We start from the raw sequence: 26,402 nt of genomic DNA on the forward strand, positions 1-26,402 counted from the left end.
GTATTTTAAAACTTCTTAACATCGTTTTCTAAATTGTGAGTTAGTCCATACGTGGTATATATTAGACAATACGTAGAGGGCCAGAATTGAAATATGGGGGTCGCTTATATGGGGGCTATATACAATTATGAACTTGATATGGACCAATTTTTGTGTGATTGGGGATCGATTTATTTGATGGCTATATATAACTACAGACCGATATGGACCTAGTTACGCATGGTTGTTAACGACCATATACTAACACAATGTACCAAATTTCAACTGACTCGGATGAAATTTGCTCCTACAAGAGGCTCCAAAACCAAATCTCGGGATCGGTTTATATGGAGGCTATATATGATTATGGACCGATATGGACCACTTTTGGCATGGCTGTTAAATATCATATACTACCACCACGTACCAAATTCCAACCAGATCGGATGAATTTTGCTTCTCCAATAGGCACCGGAGGTCAAATCTGGGGATCGGTTTATATGGGGGCTATATATAATTATGGACTGATATGAACCAATTCCTGCATGGTTGTTGGATACCATATACTAACTTTACGTACCAAATTTCAACCGAATCGGATGAAGTTTGCTCTTACAAGGGGCTCCGGAAGTCAAATCTGGGGATCGGTTTATATAGGGCCTATATATAATTATGGACCGATTTCGACCAATTTTTGCATGGGTGTTTGAGGCCATATATTAACACCACGTACCAAATTTCAACTGAAACATATTAATTTTGGTCTTTCAAGAGGCTCCGGAGGTCAAATCTGGTGATCGGTTTATATAGGGGCTATATGTAATTATGGACCGATGTGGACCAATTTTTTCATGGTTATTAGAGACCATATACCAACACCATGTACCAAATTTCAGCCAGATCGGATGAAATTTGCTTCCCTTAGAGGCTCCGCAAGCCAAATCGGGGGATCGGTTTATATGGGGGCTATATATAATTATGGACCGATGTGGACCAATTTTTGCATGGTTGTTAGAGACCATATACCAACACCATGTACCAAATTTCAGACGGATCGGATGAAATTAGCTTCTCTTAGAGGATTCGCAAGCCAAATTTGGGGGTCCGTTTATATGGGGGCTATACGTAAGAGTGGACCGATATGGCCCATTTGCAATACCGTCCGACCTACATCAATAACAACTACTTGTGCTAAGTTTCAAGTCGATAGCTTGTTTCGTTCGGAAGTTAGCGTGATTTCAACAGACGGACGGACGTGCTCAGATCGATTCAGACTTTCACCACGACCCGGAATTTATATACTTTATGGTCTTAGAGCAAATTTTCAAATTTTTTATAGAAATAAAATTTTGTCAAAACTTTCTTTATAAATAAAATTTTGACAAAACTTTCTCTATAAATAAAATTTTTACAAAATTTTCTATAGAAATAAAATTTTGACAAAATTTTCTGTAGAAATAAAATTTTGAAAAATTTTCTATAGAAATAAATTTTTGACAAAGTTTTCTATAGAAATAAAATTTTGACAAAATTTTTTAGGGAAGTAAAATTTTGACACAATTTTCGATAGAAATAAAATTTTGAGAAACATTTTATATAGAAATAAAATGATGACAAAATTTTCTACTGAAATAAAACTTTGAAAAAATTTTGTCTATAAATAAAATTTTGACAAAATTTTCTATAGAAATCAAATTTTGACATAATTTTTTATAGAATTAAAATTTGTTCAAAATTTTCTATAGAAATAATATTTTGACAAAATTTTCTATAGAAATAAAATTTTGACAAAACTTTCTCTACAAATAAAATTTTGACAAAACTTTCTCTATAAATAAAATTTTGAAACAATTTTCTGTAGAAATAAAATTTTGACAAAATTTTCTATAGAAATCAAATTTTGACATAATTTTTTATATATAATTTTCTATAGAAATCAAATTTTGACATAATTTTTTTATAGAATTAAAATTTGTTTAAAATTTTCTATAGAAATAAAATTTTGACAAAACTTTCTCTATAACTAAAATTTTGACAAAACTTTCTCTATAAATAAAATTTTGACAAAATTTTCTATAGAAATAAAATTTTGACAAAACTTTCTCTATAACTAAAATTTTGACAAAACTTCCTCTATAAATAAAATTTTGACAAAACTTTCTCTATAAATAAAATTTTGATAAAATTTTCTATAGAAATAACATTTTGAGAAAATTTTCTATAGAAATAAAATTTTGACAAACTTTTCTATAGAAATAAAATTTTTACTAAATTTTCTATAGAAATAAATTTTTGACAAAATTTTCTATAGAAATAAAATTTTGACAAAATTTTTTAGGGAAGTAAATTTTTGACACAATTTTCTATAAAAATAAAATTTTGGAACAATTTTCTATAAAAATAAAATTTTGAGAAAAATTTTATATAGAAATAAAATGTTGACAAAATTTTCTACTGAAATAAAACTTTGACAAAATTTTCTGTAGAAATAAAAATTTCTATGGAAATAAAATTCTGACGAAATTTTCTATAGAATTAAAATTTTGACAAAATTTTCTATATAAATAATATTTTGAAAAAATTTTCTACAGAAAGAAAATTTTGACAAAATTTTTTAGGGAAGTAAAATTTTGATACAATTTTCTATAGAAATAAAATTTTGACAAAATTTTCTATAGAAATAAAATTTTGACAACATTTTTTATAGAAATAAAGATTTATTGTTGTTTCTGATTTCAGTTTTAAACCATTCATTGACTTAACTACAAGTGTAGCTTAACTAACAGAGGAAATGAATGTTTGTCAAATTTATTTGGGCAATGTCCTATAGACTAGAGGTGTGCACGTGACACGAAATTGTCGTGACTCACGAACATTTTCGTGATTTGTGCGTGAGTCGCGCTCATGACAACAGCGTGAGTGTGCGTGATTAACAAACCAAAAAGTCGTGCGTGAGAGTGAGTCACGAAAATAATATCTTCGTGAGTGTGCGTGAGTAACGAATTACACCCACGAAAATATTCCTGCTCACCAACATAAAACGCTTAAGAGTTAAATTCAATTACAATTTTAGTGACACCTGGGATGTTAAGAGTTTAATAACACTATCGATTTTAATAATGCTCATGTTTTCAGACACTTCGTTAGGTAAATTAATCATAAAATTATTTGTGAGTCACGATATTTTTCGTGTGCCTCGGTATTTTTGTGAGTCACGACGTTTTCGTGCGTGAGTACAAATTTTCTTTTCGTGAGTGTGCGTGAGCGTGAGTCCTACCAAAAAATATCATACGTGAGTGTGCGTGAATATGATTTTTTCAGTCGTCAGTGTGAGTGAGCGTGAGTAAACTATTACTCACTTGCACAACTCTACTATAGACAGCAAGATGGTTGGATGTACATCATCAGCATCCTCTACTTGCAGCAAAACTATCAAACAATTATCAGAATAAATTCGGGTAATTCACTCAAACCAAAGTGAACTACACTTGAACCTTTAGAAAAAAGATTTTGATAGTCGGCTACTGCCTAAACAAATTTGCAAGCATATTTATTTTCCTTTACCCAACTCAAATCGATTTGAATGCAGTTGGCTGGGTTTGTTTGTGAGCGTGCTTCCTCTATCTTCATTCGAATTAAGATAAAATTTTCTATAAATATAAAATGTTGACAAAATCTTTTTATAGAAATAAAGATGTGACAAAATTTTCTATAGAAATAAAATGTTTACAAAGTTTTCTATAGTTTTCTATTTTGACAAAATTTTTTATGGACACCATTTTCTATAGAAATAACATTTTGTCACAATTTTCTATAGAAATAAAATGTTTACATAATTTTCTATAGTAATAAAATTTTTACAAAATTTTCCATACAAAGAAAATTTTGAGAAAATTGTCTATAGAAATAAGATTTTGAGAAAATTTATTTTTTTTTTTAATTTTTGTTTTATTTCGTGCGATCCATTGTAAGCGAGTTCTCCCTTTTTTGAGGTATAACGGTACAAGGTAAATTCGCTAAAACATTTAAAATATGACACATTTTTAAATCCAGGGATATTTATACTAGAGGTGTGCACGTGACTTACGCTCACGCGTAAGTCACGACAATTTCGTGTCACGTGCACAACTCTAATTTATACCCCCGCTGGGTTAAGAGTATCGGATTCAAAAATGATTAGGACAAAAACTATATCTAGCTTCCCAAGATGTTAAACTAAACACTTATCGGATTCCCCCTCTTATGAATTTTTGCAACCTCTTAGCAATGCCTCATTTGCTAAGAGGTTTAGATTTTACTCGAAATGCTTACCTCCGTAAAATGTTCACTTTTCTCATATTCCAAAATATTTGGTGATAATTGATGATGATATCGGGGCTTATCGATGGCCTCCTTAATGTCTTCATTCAGCCACAGAACGCCGGCTATAACCTCTACCAAAGCTGAGATAATTTTCGAGCCACCAGCAGCACTCACAGCCATTTTGACATTGCCTTCAGTGTCAGCCAATATCATGGGTGACATGGAAGACATTGGACGTTTTTGAGCATCAATAAAATTGGTCGGAGATGGCAGTAAGGCGAATAAATTTGTTTTACCAGCCAAAGAGAAGTCATTCATGGCACTGTTGAAAATGATACCAGTACGTTTGCCAGCCAAGCCGGAACCAAAGCTAAAAAGCAAAACAAAACAGAAAATTAAGGAATTTTGTCTTATCATTGGGAAAAAGGCTTCCAACTTACTAATCATTAACAGAACTGGTTACAGACACAGCATCACCATTGGGTGCCATTACCACTAAAGCACTGGTGCCCACATCATCTTCGCCTGTGAATTGGGCGCCATAATCACTCACACTAGCCAAAATACTGGAGTCATTGATTTTCTTTCTCAATTCAATGCCAGTTTCGGGATTTGTTAAACGGCTTACCAACTGGGGGGAAAATGGAGAAAAAAGAAAACTATGAAGTCCAAGCCTGCGGAGAGGGAATGTGATCCCTTCAAAACAAGTTTCAAGGGGTGTTATGTTATTTTTGGAGGGGGAACATGGAACATGTTCGCCAAACATAAACCTGCTTGCTTGATACAGCGAAAACTCTCAGAAGTAGACACCCACAGTTGCCTAAGTTTTCTCCACAGTTGGGTGGTGTCAATTTATGAGAGGTTACTTTTATTGTGATAATATAGCAAATATCTCACGAAAATTGTCCTCTTTTGAGACGAGTTTCAGAGTGTCCAAGTGTGAGAGATTTAACTGTACATAATTTCTGAGCTAATAATATGGTTGTGACAGGCAAATTACATGTTCCCTCTTGCAACAATAACGTTATACCCTTGAAACGTCTTTCAGGTGATCACATTTCTCCTCTTAATGAGAAGACAAATTCAGCTCAAACATCTCTTACCTCACGAACATCATTGAAACGGGCATCTCCCAATTCCCAACGTTTGGCAAAACCAAATTTCAAAGCTTCCACCACACGATGAATTGTCAAGGCTTCATGTTTGGTATCCTTTACATCAATGCTGGTGAAATTGTAGCCCTCGAGGATGCTCAAGATATTGGCAATGATAGTGCCACTACTAATTGGAGGAACTGCATAAAGGATATCATCACCCAATTGCATGGTTACCGAATTGACTAAATCGGCACGATATGTTTCCAAATCACCATAGTCCACAAGACTTCCCAATTCTTCCAAATCTTCGGCAACCAATTTGGCCAAAGTGCCATTGTAGAAATCATAGGGGCCGTTCTCTGCTAATAACTCATAGGTTTTACACAATTCTTCGGCAGGCTTAATAAGGGTACCGACAGGATGCAAAGCTTTTGTCGTATCATTGTAGAACATTTTTCTGAAATTGTAAAGCGGAATTTAAATCAAACTCATTCTCAATATTTCATGAGATCTTACCTCAAGATCGTATTATTCCGCATATGCTTATCCTTATAGGCCAAAGCATTGTATTGATGTTTGGTCACATAGAAACCATCCTTGCATATCTGTATCGAAGGCTCAACCAATTTTTTCCATGGTAATTTACCAAATTTCTCATGGGCCCTATGATAACCCATCAATTCACCAGGAACTGCAATTGACATGGGTCCATGTAGAAGATCTTCACTCTCTGCATTATTATAACGTTCTTCGGTGGCAGCGAAGGGTGCAACTTCCCGTCCATCCACGGAATATGCCTGTTTATCATCCTTAATGTAGATGTTCATTAACATACCTCCACCAATACCCATGCTATGCATTGTGACAATACCATTGCATAGACATGTGGCTATGGCGGAATCGACGGCGCTACCTCCTTCTTCCAATATGTTACTAAAGAGGAAAGGAAATGCGAGGGAAATAAGAAATAACAAAACGACAGAACAATTTTTGAAAAAATCGGATTTTAACAAAATGCGGATATAAAGTTAACAAGGGGGTTATAATGATCCCCAGTAAAACAAAATAGCTTCCAAAAAAGTTTAAGCCCCTACTTGCGACCAACACAGAAATAAAGCCCGTAGTTAAACAAACGCTAAATTAAACTAATTTTTATTGCAAAAAAATTAAATTATCAAGCAAAAAGAAAATATTTGTTTGTAATTAAATCAAATTTTGTTCGACATTTACCACATCCCAATGAAATTTTCCTTTTTTTCTTAAGTATGTCTCAAACATTTTATGAACAAACCGTGGGCATAAAGTTCAATGACCGTACACATAAGATCAACTTTAACTAACTTTTTTCCATATTTGGTCGGAGAGGGGACCTTAGGTTAGGTTAGGTTAGGTTAGTTGGCAGCCCGATGTATCAGGCTCACTTAGCCTATTCAGTCCATAGTGATACCACATTGGTGAACTTCTCTCTTATCACTGAGTACTACCCGATTCCATGTTAAGCTCAATGACAAGGGACCTCCTTTTTATAGCCGAGTCCGAACGGTGTTCCACATTGCAGTAAAACCACTTAGAGAAGCTTTGAAACTCTCAGAAATGTCACCAGCAATACTGAGGTAGGTTAATCCACCGCTGAGAAACTTTTTGGTGTTCGGTCGAAACAGGAATCCAACCCACGACATTGTGCATGCAAGGCACTTAATTTGTTTTACCATATTTGATGGGGAAAGGGAATGTCCTTTTTTTTAACAACAGAGCAACGTCTAAACTATTTACTTGAAATTTAAAGGAAACACGGGGAAGTTGGGTAAATGACTATAGGATACGAGATTTTTCGATATCTTTTCGAGAAATTACACCCCCTCTCTCGTTCTTGCGATACGCAAAAATTACACTCGTATTTTAAGGACAAAACATATAATACGACACTATTTTCATGTTCAGTGTAGGTTAGGTTAGCTATAGTGTCAGTTTTTACAGACTCACCGCGACACTTCAGTGTTTACGTTTACCACAGTTGGTAGAATTCTACCAAAAATTTTAGTTTTTACTGTTTGATAAAAAACAATTTTGATAAAAATTTCTTTAGTAATAAAGTCTAGCCAATATTTTCTGTAGAAACAAAATTTTGAGAAATAAAATTTTAAATGTTTTTTTCTATAGAAATAAAATTTTGGCAAAATTTTCTATAGAAATAAAAATTTGATAAAATCTTTTACAGAAAAAACATTTAGACAAAATCTTCTATTGAAATAAAATTTTGACAAAATTTTCTATCGAAATTAAAATTTTGACGAAATTTTATATAGAAATAAAATGTCGACAACATTTTTTATAGAAATAAAATTTTGATAAAATCTTTTATAGAAATAACATTTTGACAAAATCTTCTATCGAAATAAACTTTAGATAAAATTTTCTATAGTAATAAAATTTTGACAAAATGTTCTATATGATAGAAATAAAATGTTGACAAAAATTTTCTAAAGAAATAAAATCTTGACAAAATTTTCTATAGAAATAAATTTTTAACAAAATTTTCTATCGAAAAATTTTGGCAATTTGGCAGAAATAACATTTTGAAAAAATAATCTATGAAAATGAAATTTTTGACAAAATTTTCACAAAAACTTCTATAGAAATAAAATTTTAACAAGATTTTCTATAGAAATAAAATTGTGACAAAATTTTCTTTAGAAATAAAATTTTTACGAAATTTTCTATAGAAATAAAAATTTTACAAAATTTTCATAGAAATCAAATTTTTAAAAATTTTCTATAGCAATTCAATTTTGTGAAAATTTTCTATAGAAATAAAATTTTGAGAAAATTTTCATAGAAATAAAATTTTTAAAAATTGTCTATAGCAATTAAAATTTTGACACAATTTACTATGAAAATAAAATTTTGAGAAAATTTTCTACAGAAATAAAATTTTGAGAAAATTTTCTACAGAAATAAAATTTTGAGAAAATTTTATACAGAAATAAAATTTTGAGAAAATTTCCTATAGAAATAAAATTTTGACAAAATGTTTTATATGTTAAAAATAAAATTTTGACAAAATTTCCTAAAGAAATAAAATCTTGATAAAATTTTCTATAGAAATAAATTTTTAACAAAATTTTCTATCGAAAAATGTTGGCAATTGGGCAGAAATTACATTTTGAAAAAATAATCTATGAAAATGAAATTTTTGACAAAATTTTCACAAAAAACTTCTATAGAAATAAAATGTTAACAAAATTTTCTATAGAAATAAAATTGTGACAAAATTTTCTTTAGAAATAAAATTTTACAAAATTTTCTATAAAAATAAAATTTTTAAAAATTTTCTATAGCAATACAATTTTGGCACAATTTTCTATAGAAATAAAATTTTGTGAAAATTTTCTATAGAAATAAAATTTTAAGAAAATTTCCATAGGAATAAAATTTTTAAAAATTGTCTATAGCAATAAAATGTTGACACAATTTGCTATAGAAATAAAATTTTGAGAAAATTGTTACAGAAATAAAATTTTGAGAAAATTTTCTACAGAAATAAAATTATGAGAAAATTTTCTATATAAATAAAATTTTAACAAAATTTCCTATAGAAATTAAATTTCGACAAAACTTTCTATAGAATAAAATTTTGACAAAGTTTTCTATAGAAATATTTTTGTTTTGTTTTTATTGTTGGTTTGTTCTTCAATCATATTTGTAGTTTTGAACTCAGCTTAAAACCACTGCGTTGACTAAACTACATGAGTAGATTAACCAACATAGGAAAAACATTTTTGTAAAATTTATTTGAGAATTTTCTGTAGAAATAAAATTTTAAAAAATTTTTTATAGAAATAAAAATTTGACCAAATATTCTATAGAAAAAAAACACTTTTGACAAAAATTTTCTATAGAAATAAAATTTTTACAAAATTTTCTATAAAAATACAATTTTGACAAAATTTTGTACAGAAATAAAATTTTGACAAAATTTTCTATAGAAATAAAATTATGATAAAATTGTCTATAGAAATAAAATATCGACAAAATTTTCTATAGAAATAAAATTTTGACAAAATGTTCTATAGAATTTTCTATAGAATGAAAATTTTTACAAAATTTTTTATAAAAATAAAATTCTGACAAAATTTTCTGTAGAAATTTTGACAAAATTTTCTATAGAATTACAATTTCGACAAAAGTATCTATAGAAATAAAATTTTGACAAAATTTTCTATAGAAATAAAATTTTTACAAAATTTTTTATAAAAATACAATATTGATAAAAATTTCTATAGAAATAAAATGTTGACAAAATTTTCTATAGAAATAAAATTTTGATAAAATTGTCTATAGAAAAAATTTTTTCCATTCGTTTTGTTTTGTTATTGTTGGTTTTGTTCTTTAAGCATTGTTGTTGTTTTTTTTATTTCAGCTTAAAACCATATATTGACTAAACTACAAGTGTAGCTTAACCAACAGAGGAAAATAATGTTTGTCAAATTTATTTGGGCAAAGCCCTATAGACTGCAAGATGGTTGGATGGACGCACGTCTCGGTATTAGCACATTACTCATCAGCATCCTCTTCTTGCAGCAAAACTATCAACCAATTATCAGAATAAATTCAGGCAGTTCATTAATCCCAACAATGGACCACACTTGAACCTTCCGAAAAAAGGTTTTGTATGATAGCCGGCTTATGCCGAAATAAATTCGAAACAAACATATCTCTTTTCCTATGCCACTGTCAAATCATCGATTTGAGTGAAGTTGGCTGGGTTTATTTTGAGCGTGCTTCCTCTTCGTTTTCCATTCGTTTTTTTTTGTTATTGTTGGTTTAGTTCTTTAAGCATTGTTGTTGTTTTTTTTTTTTTATTTCAAAATTTTCTATAGAAATAAAATTTTGACAAAATGTTCTGTAGAAATAAAATTTTGATAAAATTTTCTATAGAATGTAAATTTTGACAAAATTTCTATAGAAATAAAATATTGACAAAATTTTCTATAGAAATAAAATTTTTACAAAAATTTCTATAAAAATAAAAATTTTGACAAAAATATCTATAGACATAAAATTTTGACAAAATTTTCTATAGAAATAAAATTTTGACAACATTTTCTATAGAAATAAAATTTTGACAAAATTTTCTATAGAAATAAAATTTTGTCATAATTTTCTATAGAAATAAAATGTTGACAAAATTTTCTATAGAAATAAAATTTTTACAAAATTTCCTATAAAAATACAATTTTGACAAAAATTTCTATAGAAATAAAATTTTGACAAAATTTTCTATAGAAATAAGATTTTGACAAAATTTTCTATAGAAATAAAATTTTGACAACATTTTCTATAGAAATAAAATTTTGACAAAATTTTCTATAGAAATAAAATTTTGACAAAATTTCTATAGAAATCCAATTTTGCTAAAAATTCAATATTTTTAGAAATTACAAATTTCGTGTATGGTAATACCCTCAGAATCCATTGAAAAATAGTAGCTTTAGCTTGTTGGTTCAAGCTAAATGTCTTAAACATTTAAAATTTGACACATTTACAATTCTAGGGATATTTATTCACCCAAAAAAGGTGTTGCTAATAGGAGCTATCATAATTATAATATTTCAAATACTGAAACAATCTTCTAGAAGACAGTAATAAAACATTTCTTTCGACGAAAAAAAATTCATAATAACCACAAAAATTTGATCAAAAAAATTTTTTTTTAATTTAGTAGATTTTTGGTAAAATTTTCTTAAAAATTTCGTAGATTATTTTTGAAACGAGTAGTAAATGTGATTCTTCTCTCTTATAAGTGTAGCATTCAGTGTTTTAATGTTTAGCTTAATAACAAGGGGCCTCTTTTTTTTCAGTGTGGATGTAAGTATTATTATTATTTTCCCTTAATATTAACATATATGTACATGTTGTTTGATTATCTAGCAATCCCACTTTCCCGGCGTCCAGTATATTTTATATTCCCTCAACTACAAGACTCCCAAGGCTGTACTGGCATATTGATTTTCACTTTATGACCCCAGAAATGGCCTAATTAATTTTATTATCAACTTGAATAAAACTCTTAACGATAGACAAACACTTGATAGCTCGTCTGGTGGAATGCACAAAGGAGCAATAATTGAATCATAGCCTTCCCCCTGGACGAGAAGGCAGTATAGGGTGAAAAATCCCATAAATGGGACAGCCAGACGACATTGGCATCAACTTACCTTCCTATTTGACTGCAAACAGGCTTATCAGAACAAACAGCTGCCTTTTCATAAACACCCAGTTTCGAGGTGAAATTCTTCTCGAAAATAGGAGCATCCTTGAGCAAGGATTTTTCCTTTACCGCAATCACATCGTCCTCATCATCCTCTTTATCAGAGGCGCCAGTTGCATCAATTAGGCTTTTGTCAGCTGCCAATGTGGTGGCACCTGTTGTCGTCAGCTGCTGTGTGGGCGAGGGTGTAGCCATTGAGGAAGACTCTGGTATTTTAGATGTTGTAGTGTCTCCTCCACCTCCTCCTGCTGCTGCTAACCCATTCATTCCCAATATGGAGGCTGACAATGTTTGATTGTTGCTGTCGTTAATGCTACTGCTGCTGCTGCTACTGTTATCTAAAGGACTTGTTGATGATGTTGCTGTTGTAGCATGACCGTTATCGGTGCCATTATCATCTGGCAAAAGAGAAGAGTTAGAGGTTGTGGGTAAACTTAGTAAAGGACTAGCTGATGGGGGAATTAAAGGGATATCTGTATCTATAAGGGTGTTGTTCTTAGTGAGAAGGGTGCTTTGGGTGGTAATACTATTTGTAGTAGTAGTAGTAGTAGTAGTAGTAGGTGATGGTGGTATTGGTGTATTTGAGGTGGATTCGAAATTGCTGTTGCTATCGGTGGGGGGAATTTTAATTATAGAGGAAAGGATAAGAGGCAAAGGAGCATTATTGTTGGTTGTTGTGGTGGTGGTGGTGTGGCTATTGCTGAAACTCTTGGAATTTGTGCTTGGTGTTTCTGTTGTTGTTGTTGTTGTAGATATAGATGTTTTTGTTACTGTTGTCATTGTTCCCGACTTTGGCCATTCTACAAAACATGGAGAGACAGAGAGAAAGTTTTCGATACAGAACCAGGAAATGCAAATGAAACACACGCACACACACACACACACGCGCGTACATACACGAGCATAAAACGGGATGAAAATGCCAACAAGCCAAGGATAGGAAAGAACAAGCAACAGAAACAAAAACAAAAATATTTGCCCATAGACAATCACAGCAAAACGAAAAAGAAAATCACATGAATTTGGAAAAAATGGAATGGAATTTAAACACATGTCACCAAAAATCAGGATATTTTCCAAGGATATTCCAAAAAAGTTTAGACGTTTTACATTTTTTTTGTTTTTTTTTTTTTGGTATTTGATTTTTGTGCATTTTCGAAAGCATTTTGGAAGCATTAAAGCAATCACAAATGAAACAGAAGAAAAACAAGAAGAACAGAGAGAAAAAAATATAAAGTGTCAGTTTTCAAATAAAACAGTGCATTTCTTCATCATTGAAATAAAAGAAACAGTTTTTTGGTTTTTTTAACAATAACTTTTGGTTCCACTTTTTTTGTGGTTGAGAATTGAGAAGACATACTAAAGCATTGTTCGAGAACGGTATTGAAATGTTAAAGATATTTATTTATTTATTTTTTTTTGTTATATATTTTATATAAATAAATTAAATTACATTTAAAATTTTATTACTTACCACTAAAACATAAACTGATGATAACATAACTAATTAATGCTATACCAATGAAACAAATGATGCCGATGGTTAGTTTTTTCATCAAATTCAATAATTTCACCCGCCTGAAAGTATACAACATAATATTCAATAATAAACAAAAAGATCATGGGTCGTTATTACACTACGCATAGCTAATTTTTGCCACTGCCATAAGCTAATTATAACAAGCTAATTATAAAAAGGCCCAAAGTTCAGTCTTGCCGAATCTTTCATGACCATCGCCATATTTGAAGATTTTTTCTTAAGACATAAAATGGTGAAAAAAACTTTTAATATAAGGTCTATAGTAAATTCTAGGCGAATTTGATGAAATTGATTCAATTTGGCACGGTTTCCAAAATTAAATTTGAAATTTGTCCGTTTGTTAAATTTTTACAGCGAATCTTAAAAAGTCTTTCAGGCGATTCCAGATTCAATTAATCACTTTAACTCCCTATACTCGCACTCGACCAGTAAAATGAAGAAATCGGTCCATATGGAAGCTATATCAAATCGGAAGAATCTTTCCGCTTCTTTGCCCCCAAGAAGTCAAATCGGGAGAGAATCAAATGAAAATTTCGGCTTCAAATCGACAATTAAGCCTATATGGGGGCTATAACAAATCATCGAAAGATATAAACCATATTGGTCTATGAAATGAAATTTTTATAGAAAATTTCATGCGCATGGCATTTTAAGAGAATTCCATGGACTCCATGTCCATGTCTGGAAAACTTCTAGCAAAAAATTTATCAAAATGTAGTTTTTATAGAGAATTTCCTCGACATGGAATTTTTATAGGGAATTTCGTGGATATAATTTTATTTTTAATAATTTCATCAAAATTTAATTTTATAGAAAATTTCGCCGAAATCGGGTTTTTATCGAAAATTCCATGGATATTTCAAAGACATGAAATTTTTATTTAATATTTAATGGACGGAATTAGACTTGGAATTTATTTAAAAAATTTCATGGATTTGTAATTTTTAAAGAACATTTTTGTAGAAAATGTCATAGACATGAAATTTTTTGTTTAATATTTAATGGTCTCGGAATTAGAATTGGAACTTATATAAAAAATTTCATGGATTTGGAATTTTTAAAGAAAATTTTATATAAATATTCTGTGTCTTTTTGAAAAAAAAAATCATATGGATTTTTTTATGAAAATAGAATTTATATAGAAAATTTCATGGACAAAAAAAGATTTTATTGACATAAAAGTTTTATAGAAATTTTCATTGAATTTTTATAGAAAATTTTATGGCCATGAAGATTTCATTGGAAATTTCATTGACACTGAATTTTTTTCATGAACCTGGATTTTTATAGAAAGTTTCATTGACATAAATTTTTATAGGAAATTTTGTCGAAATGGATTTTTTATACAAAATTTCATAAACATGGAGTTTTTTTTAGAAAATTTCATGGATATGGAATTTTTATAAAAAATGTCATGGATATGGATCTTTTCTAGAAAATTTCTATAGAAATGAAGTTTTTATAGAGAATTTCATCGACATGGAATTTTTACAGTAAGTTAGTGGACATGATATTTTTTTAAATAATTTTGTAAAAATGTAATTTTATAGAAAATTTCCCCGAAATTGAGTTTTATAGAAAATTTCATAAACATGGAAGTTTTTATAGAAAATTTCATGGACATGCAATAGAAAAAATAGAAAATTTCATTGACATGGAATTTTTAAAGAATATTTCATGGGCATAGATTTTATAGAAAATTTCATTGATATGGAAGTTTTATACAAAATTATGTTAACATAGAATGTTTATAGAAAATTTCATGGATATGAAGATTTTATAGAAAATTTAATTGACAAGGAACTTTTATAAAATATTTCATGGACCTGAATGTTTATAGAAACTTTCATTGACATGGAAGTTTCATAGAAACTTTCATTGACATAGAGTTTTTAAAGAAAATTCCATTTCCATGAAGGACATGGAATTTTTATAGAAAATCTCAAGGATATGAGATTTTTATAAGAATTTTCATCGAAATCATTTTTTTATGAAAAAAATAGAATTAGAATTGGAATTTATTTAAAAGAATTCATGAGTATGAAATGTTTATAGAAATTTCATGGACATGGAGATTTTATAGAAAATTTCATTTACATGGAGATTTTATAGAAAATTTCATTGACACAGAATTTTTATAGAATATTTAATGGACATAGATTTCATAGAAAATTTCATTGAAGTTTCAGGAAGTTTTATACAAAATTTTATTCCTTCAGGGACATGGAATTTTTATAGATAATCTCATAGATATTTTATATTTTTTTTATAATTTTATAACAAATTTGTAATTTTTATAAGAAATTTCGTCGAAATGGATTTTTTTATGAAAAATAACATGGACGTAGAATTTTTATAGAAAATTTCATGGACAAAAAAAGATTTTATTGACATAAAAGTTTTACAGAAATTTTTATTGAATTTTTATAGAAAATTTCACGGGCATGAAGATTTTATTGGAGATTTCATTGACACTGAACTTTTTCATGAACCTGGATTTTTATAGAAAGTTTCATTGACATAGAATTTTTAAAGAAAATTCTATGTCCATGAAGGATATGGAATTTTTATAGAAAATTTCATGGATATGAAGGACATGGAATCTTTATAGAAAATTTCATGGATATGAAATTTTTATAGGAAATTTCGTCGAAATGGATTTTTTATAGAAAATAGCATGATGGACATGACATTTTTATTGAAAATTTCATGAACCTGGACTTTTTTAGAAAATTTCATGGACATGGAAATTTAATAGAAAATGCCATGGGTATGGATCTTTTCTAGAAAACTTCATTCGAAATAAAGTTTTTATAGAAAATTTCATCGGAAATTTCATCCGTCTGTTCAAATCACGCTAACTTCCGAACGAAACAAGCTATCGACTTGAAACTTGGCGCAAGTAGTTGTTATTGATGTAGGTCGGATGGTATTGCAAATGGGCCATATCGATCCAATTTTACGTATAGCCCCCATATAAACGGACCCATCCGATGCGGCTGAAATTTGGTACATGATGCTAGTATATGGTATTTAACAAACATACAAAAATTGGTCCACATCGGTCCATAATTATATATAGCCCCCATATAAACCGATCCCCAGATTTGGCTTGCGGAGCCTCTAAGAGAAGAAAGTTTCATGCGATCTGGCTGAAATTTGGTACATGGTGTTAGTATATGGTCTCTAACAACTATGCAAAAATTGGTCCACATCGGTCAATAATTATATATAGCCCCCATATAAACCGATCCCCCGCTTTGGCTTGGGGAGCCTCTAAGAGAAGCAAATTTCATCCGATCCATCTGAAATTTGGTACATGGTGTTAGTATATGGTGATATTAGTATATGGTATCCAACAACCATGCAGGAATTGGTTCATATAAGTCCATAATTATATATAATCCCCATATAAACCTATCCCAGATTTGACCTCCGGTGCCTTTTGGAGATTTGGTTTTGGAGCCTCTTGGAGGAGCAAATTTCATCCGAGTCAGTTGAAATTTGGGACATTGTGCTAACATAGTATATGGCCGTTAACAACCATTCCTAACTAAGTCCATATCGGCCTATAGTTATATATAGCCCTCAGATATATCGATCCCCAATCACAAAAAAATTGGTCTATATCGAGTTCATAATTGTATATAGCCCCCATATAAGCGACACCCATATTTCTCTACGTACCGTGCAAAAGTCCATATCGATTCGTAATTATTTGTAGACTTACCTATACATAACTCACAATTTAGAAAACGATGTTAAGAAGTTATAAGATACCACAACCCAATTAATTCGATTGTGGATGACAGTCTTTCGTAGACGTTTCTACGCAATCCATGGTGGAGGGTACATAAGATTCGGCCTGGTCGAACTTACGGCCGTATATACACACAAAAAAATTTTTTTCTGATTCAATCACGAAATTAATTGATCCAATTAATTTTTTAACTGAAATGTCCTCAATCACAGAAATGATAGTATCAATTAAAAAATTAATTGACAGTCAATTAAAAAATTAATTGACAGTCAATTAAAAAAAATAATTTGTGTGATTGATTTTTATTTCAATTAAATTTTTAATTGAATATTTTCTAAAACTCAATTAAGATTTTAATTGGAAAAATTTTCGTGAAAATTTTTTCTGTGTACTTGTTTTAACATAATTTCATCAAAATGTAATTTTATAGAAAAATTCCTCGAAATTAGGTTTTATAGAAAATTTCATAAAAGTGGATGTTTTTATAGAAAATTTCGTGGACATAGACATTTTTCATAGAAAATTTCATGGACATGCAATTTTTCATAGAAAATTTCATGGACATGTAATTTTTATAGAAACTTTCATGGACATAGAATTTTTACAGAAATTTTTTATAGAAATTTTGATTTCCTACAGAAAATTTCATTGACCTCGACTTTTTATAGAAAATTTGATAGACCTGTTCTTTTTATAGAAAATTTCATGTAAATGCACGTAAATAAAGAAAATTCTAAGTCCTTGTAGAAAATTTCATGAGTATGGAACTTTTATAGAAATTTGATGGAAATGATATTTTTATAGAAAATTTCATTGACATGGAGGTTTTATAAAAAATTTCATTTACTCGGAACTTATAGAATATTTCATGGACATAGATTTTTATAGAAAATTTCATTAAAATGGAAGTTTTATAGAAATTTTCATTGACACGGAATTTTAATAGCAACTCTCATAGACCTGGATTTCTATAGAAAATTTCATGGATATGAAATTTTTTAGAGGAAATTTCGTCGCAATGCATTTTATATAACATTTCATGGACATGGAATTTTTATAGACAATTTCATGAACATGGAATTTTTATAGAAAATTTCATGGACACGGAATTTATATAGATAATTTCATGGACATGGATGTTTTCTAGAAAACTTCTAGCGAAAAATTAAACGAAATGAAGTTTTTATAGACAATTTAATCGGCATGGAATTTTTATCGGAAGTTTCATGGACAAGATTTTTTTTAATTACTTCATCAAAATGTAATTTTATAGAAAATTGACTTTTTATAGAAAATTTCATGTACATGGAAATTTTATAGAATTTTTAGAAAAATTTTGATGCACCACTTCCGGATCCAAAAAGAACATTTTCACTACTTTTTTGGCGACGCTTTTTTTGCTGGGAAGCTAATAACAACAAGTATAAAATGCCCAAAGTTCAGACTTGCCGGTTTTTTTTAATTATTTCATCAAAATGTAATTTTATAGAAAATTGACTTTTTATAGAAAATTTCATGTACATGGAAATTTTATAGGATTTTTAGAAAAATTTTAATGATCATGGAATAGTTACAAAAAAAAATTCATTGATCTCGACTTTTTATAGAAAATTTGATAGACCTGTACTTTTTACAGAAAATTTCATGGACATGGACATGGACATGGACATTTTTTATCGAGAATTCCATGGATATGTTTCACCGAAATGGATTTTTTATACCAAGCTTTATACAAAATTCATGAATGGAATGTTTATAGAAAATTTCACGTATACAAAAATTGTATAAATAAAGCATGTACACGCAGCGAAGGAATATGATCACCTCAAACATGTTTCAAGAGCAAAATGTTATTTTTGTATGGTGACCATGTAACATGTTTGTCACTAAAATGTTATTTTCTCGTCAAATATAACCTGCTTGCCGAAATCAGATACATGATTTCCGAGAAAAGAACATGGTTGCGAAAACCATGTTAAATGGTCACCACCCAAAAATAACATTTTGCTCTTAAAATATGTTTGAGGTGATCATATTCCTTCTCTGGGTGTATGTACTGCCAAAGGTTCGGCCAGACCGAATCTTATGTATCCTCCACCATGGATTGCGTACGCAGTTCTACTAAATACTGTTATCCTCAATCGAATTACTTGCGTTTGGTAAGAGATGCCGAAGGGAAGGTGTATGTTAGATTAAAAAGGCAGATGACAGTTACTCAGTTATTAAAATATTAAAAATATGAAATAAAATATGTAATTGTGGACTAATTTTTGCATGATTGTTGGAAGACATATACTAACATCACTTATGTTAGGTTAGGTGGCAGCCCGATGTATCAGGCTCACGTAGACTATTCAGTCCATTGTGATACAACATTGGTTAACTTCTCTCTTATCACTGAGTGCTGTCCAATTCCACGTTAAGCTCAATGACAAGGGACCTCCTTTTTATAGCCGAGTCCGAACGGCGTTCCACATTGCAGTGAAACCACTTAGAGAAGCTTTAAAACATTCAGAAATGTCACCAGCATTACTGAGGTGGGATAATCCACCGCGGAAAAACTTTTTGGTGTTCGGTCGAAGCAGGAATCGAACCCACGACCTTGTGTATGCAAGGCGGGCATGCTAACCATTACACCACGCTGGCTCCCTGTATCGTTATGTTACCAAAGCTCAATAGGATTGAATGGAATTTGAGCCTCCCTATAAAAATAAAAACTAATTGTGCCTCTTCAGTTCAGAAATTATCGTTATTTCAAAAGGCAGACGGACGAACGGACATCGCTAGATATACATTATGGGGCCTGATACCAATATTTCGATTCGATACAAACGGATTGACAAATTAAGTATACCCAAATCCTATGGCAGGGGGTATAAAAAATTAAAATTTCTATAAAATTGAAGTTTCAAAAAATCGTACATAAGACCTTGTGATTTGTTCACTCTTTCTTAAATTTTGTCGGACAGTGTTTTCGCCTAACAATAGTTAATTCACATATGTATATACACATACATACCTCTGTTCTCGCCTCGCTTCTTCCGCCGTCGCTGTGTCATGTATAAATTCACCGCCATTTTTCTCTTCATCATCTGTGACAGACTTCAGGGGAATTTTGTTCATAGCATCATCATTGTTGCTTAGACCCATTTTTAAGCCATCAGCTCTGAAATTAAAAAAACAAAAGTGGAAAAAAATGTGATTTCGTTAATGCATTTATTGCTCTCCAAGGATTTTTGTAATTTATGCTGTGTGTATGTTTCTTTTTAATTTGTGTTATAAAAAATAAAATGATATTTTTTACTGCTTTTTTCTATGCGAATTGAGTACGGGCTGCGGGTGAATTTGAATGTTGATTCGTTTTAAATGTCTACAATGTGAATATCACCACCACACCGGCCTTCTGCCAAATGCATACTGACCAACTGCATCGTTGGCTTTGCAAATATTTCGAAAGCCATTCGTATATGACTTGTGGCATTCGTCGTGAATCTCTTCTGGTTACTTGTGCTGCGATGCTGTTGTGGTAGACATAAACGTTGACGTTGTCGGTGACGGTGACGGTGACGACAATGGCACACTCACAAGATGCGGGTGTTGTTGGGGTTTTGTGTTGGTATGTGTTTGTTTGTTGCTAGGATTGAAGCTTTATCGTTTTATTTATACGAATAGTTTGTGTCCCTAAAGAAGGTTGCCAGATTGATTTGCAGAAAAGCGCTGTTGCAATTTAATGGTGTTTTCTTTTCTAAAAACAAATGATTTGTATTCATTTTGCTTTTACAGGGTGTATGTTACATTAGTAAGATTTCATTTCATTTAATTATGGGCTATAGAAGATTAAGATATTTTGGACTTTTTTGGCGAATAATGAATGAATTTTATTTTAATTTATTTTGTATTTTATAAATAAACGAATTATATTTAAGTAGGGTTAAAAGATCACCTGACAACACTGGATTCTGCCAGCAGCCTAAAAAATGCTATCATTTTAACGGGCAGACAAGAATTCAAAGTGGCAAACAGGGTGAATATAAACTGAAAACAACACAAATAATAATTATTATTCCAAAGATTATAGATTTGAGGAAGATAGGAAATTGGCTTGCGTCATACCAAATGTTGCATATACCAGATTAGTTTAATACATGTTTGTAATCTTTTAGTTGTTTTTTAAATGAAAAATTTAATTTTCTTAATGAAACAATGTTAAATTTTGGGCAACAACAAACATCCACAAGGTCGTGGGTTCGATTCCTGCTTCGACCGAACACCAAAAAGTTTTTCAACGGTGGATTTTCCCACCTCAGTAATTCTGGTGACATTTCTGAGGGTTTCAAAGCTTCTCTAAGTGGTTTCACAGCAATGTGGAACGCCGTTCGGACTCGGCTATAAAAAGGAGGTCCCTTGTCATTGAGCTTAACGTGAATCGGTAAGAGAGAAGTTCACCAATGTGGTACCACAATGGACTGAATAGTCTAAGTGAGCCTGATACATCGGGCTGCCACCTAACCTAACCTTCCCCTTTATGGAAATTTATTTCGTGCACTTAATTTCTTTTTATTTGCATTTTAATGTTATGTATACGCGTTTGGTTCGAGTATTAGTTAAACTAATCTGGTAAATGGTTCGTTCTCCTCAGTAGCTAATTTCCTTCCATTCCATTTCTTTTCCAGCAAAAAAAGCGTCGCCAAAAAAGTAATGATCCGGAAGTGGTGCAAAATTGACGCAGAAGCGATGAATTTAACATGGACTTGTCATAGGACGGAAGTTCTTCATTTCAACAGCCGTTGCACCCAATTTGCATCACTTCTTTAGGTGTGATCCGAATTCAAAGTTTTGGATGTAAATTAAAAAAATTCTGTGATATTTTGTCAAATAAATAATTTTTATATTTTTTTATAATTTTTAATGGATTCTAACACTTCTCGGAAACGTTTGACCTCAAATATTTTCAAAAATTCACAATTTTTTCAGATTGAATTTAGCATTTTTTTCGACAAAATTTAAATGATTTGTACCGTTTTATGAATTATTAATCTGTTTATACCCTGCGCCACACTGTGGAACAGGGTATTATAAGTTAGTGCACGGTTGAAAAAGACTGTTTTTCATATGTTTGGCTATAAACATTATATGTTTGGAACACAAATTTTTAAACACAATATTTTTGAGTGCAAACATATAATGTTCATAAACTATCATAACATGTTTGGGACATATATGTTAATATGTTAGAACATATTATGTTTGGGACATAAAATGTTTGTAAATATAATATGCTTGGATGCAAACATATATTAATTTAGAAATAGCCTATAAACATATATGTGTTTAGTAGCTTAGAGCGCTATTTAACAGGGAGCGATATTGAATTAAGTTGGTGGTTGTTGCTTGTTATTACAAAATTAAAATTTTATTTTTCCTTGGGCAATTGATCAGCTACTTCTTTGATCCTTACAAACTGTGTGGTCCGCTGTTCGAATCCCCGTCCGGCAAAAGGTAAAATTAAAAAAAAATCATAAATATACAATTGGGCAGAAACAATATTTTGAGCATTCAGGTCGAAAACCTATGTTGTTAGCACCTATATTACCTGTTTATTTTCATAAATCATTATGATTGTAAATATATAAATAAATAAATAAAATTTTGAGCACAATATTGTTTGGGAGAATTTTTTTTAAGCATATAATATTTTTGGGTGCAAAATGCTTCCAAACATATTATATGGTCACATAATAACATATTGTTTTTTGGAAGACAACATTATTGAATTTGGATGCAAAAATACAAAATGTTTGGAACTTAGACTACCCAAACATATATTGTTTAGACCAATATGCTTTCAAACATATTATATATTGGTAGAGATCAAACATATAAATGTTTGGGCAATACCCAAAAATGTATATGCTTGAAGCAAAATATGTTTGGGAGTATATGTTACAGAAGCGATTTTTTGTGAGGGTGCAGAAGGAGACGAGATAGACACATGGTGTCTTTGGCAATAATGCTCAGGGTGGGTCCCTGAGTTGATATAACCATGTCCGTCTGTCCGTCTGTCTGTCTGTCCGTTCGTCCGTCCGTCCGTCCGTCTGTCTGTGAACACATTTTTGTGATCAAAGTCTAGGTCGCAATTTAAGTCCAATCGCCTTCAAATTTGGCACATGTTCCTAATTTGTGTCAGAATAGAACCCTATTGATTTTGGAATCGGTTCAGATTTAGATATAGCTCCCATATATATCTTTCTCCCGATATGAACTAATATGGGCCCAGCAGCCAGAGTTTTATACCGATTTGCTTGAAATTTTGTACAAACATAACACTTAGTCGTATAGTAAAGTATGCAAAATTTGATTAAAATCGGTTCAGATTTAGATATAGCTCCCATATATATCTTTCGCCCGATATGGACTTATATGGCCCCAGAAGCCAGATTTTTGGCCGAATTTGGTTAAAATTTTGCACTAGGAGTACAATTAAAAGTATAGTCAAGTGTGCAAAATTTGATTGAAATCGGTTCAGATTTAGATATAGCTCCCATATATATCTTTCGCCCGATATGGACTAATATGGTCCTAAAAGCCAGAGTTTTGGCCCAATTTGGTTGAAATTTTGCACAGGGAGTAGATTTAGCATTGGAGCTATGCGTGCCAAATTTGGTTGAAATCGGTTCAGATTTAGATATAGCTCCCGATATGCACTTATATGGACCCAGAAGCCAGAGTTTTATCCCGATTAGCTTGAAATTTTGCACAAGGAGTACAATTGGTAGTATAGTCATGTGTGCCAAATTTGATTGAAATCGGTTCAGATTTAGATATAGCTTCCATATATATTTTTCGTCCGATATGGACTTATATGGCCCCAGAAGTCAGAGTTTTGGCTCAATTTGGTTGAAATTTTGCACTAGGAGTACAATAGTCATGTGTGCCAAATTTGATTAAAATCGGTTCAGAAATAGATATAGCTCCCATATATATGTTTTTCTGATTTCGACAAAAATTGTCAAAATACCAACATTTTCCTTGTTAGATCGCCACTGCTTAGTCGAAAAGTTGTAAAGATTACTCTAATTTTCCTAAACTTCTAATACATAAAAATCGAGCAATAAATCATAAATAAACTTTTGCGAAATTTCCTTAAAATTGCTTCAGATTTAAATGTTTCCCATATTTTTTTACTAACATTGTGTTCCACCTTAGTACATTAGCCAACTTAAATTTTGAGTCTATAGATTTTGTAGAAGTCTATCAAATTCAGTCCATATCGAGTGATATTTAAATGTATGTATTTGGGACAAACCTTTATATATAGCACCCAACACATTTGACGGATGTGATATGGTATCGAAAATTTAGATCTACAAAGTGGTGCAGGGTATAATATAGTCGGCCCCGCCCGACTTTAGACTTTCCTTACTTGTTTGAACCTAAATATTTGAAACAAAAAAAGTTAAAATTACCCCTTGAAAGTATGAAAAAACCAAGTTATAAAAATTGAAATAAAATAACTTCGTGGGTAGTTACAATACAGAACATCATTGGGAGTGCATCTTCTGGAAGTGCTTTTAAAGTTGTGCCTTTGGAAGAACTTCCAATTTTTTTGCTGGGTTTGAAATATATTTCGCTTGAAATTGAAATTATTCAATTTTAATTAATTCACCAATTTTAATTAATTCAATTACCATCATTCCTTTATTCAAGTCGTCATCAATAGCAACTGCTTCTCAGGGCAATCGCAGCACTCTCCTTTGCCGGCAGTGCTGAAAATGCACGCAGTTTGCTTCTATGCAGTTTAAAAAGAATTCGAAATTTTTTTTAAACTGCTGCTCCATTTTTACAAAATAACCTAAAAGTGTCATATTCCGCGCAAAATGCAATTTATTTTGTTAGAAACGAAAAATCCATAAATGTTTCAAGCCTACGTCGAAACATAACATATTTGAATTTATTTGCTTTTTCTGATTTGCTACAATAATTCTCTCGGTGTAGTACTACGTCGAGTATTGTAATGCTCGGGTATATAGCCTACCGAGATAATCACTCTGTGGACTTGGTCTGCAAATTACGTTTACGTCTTTAGACCTCGCTATGAAGGCCCTTTAAAACATATTCTTTTGCATGTCCATTGCACCTACAACAAACTCTCACGGCATGAGCAAGAGAATACACATACACTCAATACAACAGCTATAGAGAAAATGAGAGCAACAAAAAACGCCAGCATCGCTGCCTATTCTACAATTTCGTGTTTCACAAATGCTAAAGAAGGCGTCAACAGACGACGATGTCAATTTTGTCGACAACCACGAGAGTGACAAATACTGACGACTAAAATGTTTTGTGAGAACGCGAACAACATTTGTTGTACCAAACAAATGTGAAAGTTCGCCCCCAAGCGAACAGGACCACAAAGGAACTAACACCCGTTGATGGATGAAGTGACGACTGCCACAAAATATGTCTGGGTGGAGCAGTAGCAGCATAACCCAAAATGATTTTTTTTCTCTGTTAAATGCATTGGCTAAGCATGGCATAACAGCTGACAGGACAATGTTTTTGGGTCGACTATAAACATTTTTGAGAAATATGGGTCGTGAGCCACAGAGTGAGTAGTAATATGCAAATGTGTGATGTAAATTACAACTGGGAGGTTCATTAAATGTAATCACTAGACGACGCAAATGCAACACTATTGAGACCACCGGTGTTTTCACTTTCGTTTCCCATTCGCAGTGTAAAAGCAACAACAACAACAACAAAAAAAACGGGGGTCATAACAATTCTTGGAATAGATGAGATTTCGCCATTGCATTCAATATGTGCGAGTTTGAATGTGTGTGACTGTATTATGGCACACTAAATTAGAGTGCATGTTAGAGGACTTGCTATGATTTATACGAGAAGTTTATTAGTAGAGTGTTATAAAAAGCTATGGAAATGGTTAAGACTGTGCACAGTGGGATATAAGTGGGCATCTCAGTTTGAAACAATTGTTCGTATTAAGGTGGTAAAATGCCGCAGAGCAAAATCGCACACTAAACAAGTAAGGAAAGTCTCAAGTCGGGCGGGGCCGACTATATTATACCCGCACCACTTTGTAAATCCACATTTTCGATACTATATCAAATCAGTCAAATGTGTTCGATGCTATATATAAAGGTTTTTGTCCCAAATACATACATTTAAATCTGACTCCATCTGAACAAAATTTATAATCTATAGACTTAAAATTTAAGTCGGCTAATGCCCTGGGATGGTACACTGTGTTAGTAAAAAACAAGTAAGTAAAGTCTAAAGTCGGGCGGGCCGACTATATTATACCCTGCACCACTTTGTAGATCTAAATTTTCGATACCATATCACATCCGTCAAATGTGTTGAATGCTATATATAAAGGTTTGTCCCAAATATATACATTTAAATATCACTCGATTTGGACAGAATTTG

At 31.2% G+C, this 26,402-nt stretch overlaps 1 protein-coding gene across 5 annotated transcripts in view; it reads right to left on the reverse strand.

The window, feature by feature from the left end:
• Nucleotides 1-26,402, reverse strand: part of LOC142228511 (glutathione hydrolase 1 proenzyme) — a 151,958-nt gene that overhangs the window by 2,508 nt on the left and 123,048 nt on the right. For 3 of the 5 annotated variants that reach the window (XM_075298954.1, XM_075298957.1, XM_075298955.1), the window contains 7 exons: nt 19,969-20,115; nt 13,124-13,227; nt 11,597-12,449; nt 5,895-6,311; nt 5,385-5,835; nt 4,722-4,912; nt 4,291-4,651 (listed from right to left, as the gene is read on the reverse strand). In XM_075298954.1, coding sequence (XP_075155069.1) covers nt 4,291-4,651; nt 4,722-4,912; nt 5,385-5,835; nt 5,895-6,311; nt 11,597-12,449; nt 13,124-13,227; nt 19,969-20,115 — 2,524 coding nt within the window. Of the gene's footprint in view, nt 1-4,290; nt 4,652-4,721; nt 4,913-5,384; nt 5,836-5,894; nt 6,312-11,596; nt 12,450-13,123; nt 13,228-19,968; nt 20,116-20,253; nt 20,367-26,402 lie in introns of those variants that run through there. The other 2 variants (XM_075298956.1, XM_075298958.1) reach the window with 2 other exon arrangements.

The sequence above is a fragment of the Haematobia irritans genome, chromosome 3 (assembly GCF_050003625.1).
Source record: "Haematobia irritans isolate KBUSLIRL chromosome 3, ASM5000362v1, whole genome shotgun sequence".
NCBI lineage: Eukaryota > Metazoa > Arthropoda > Insecta > Diptera > Muscidae > Haematobia > Haematobia irritans.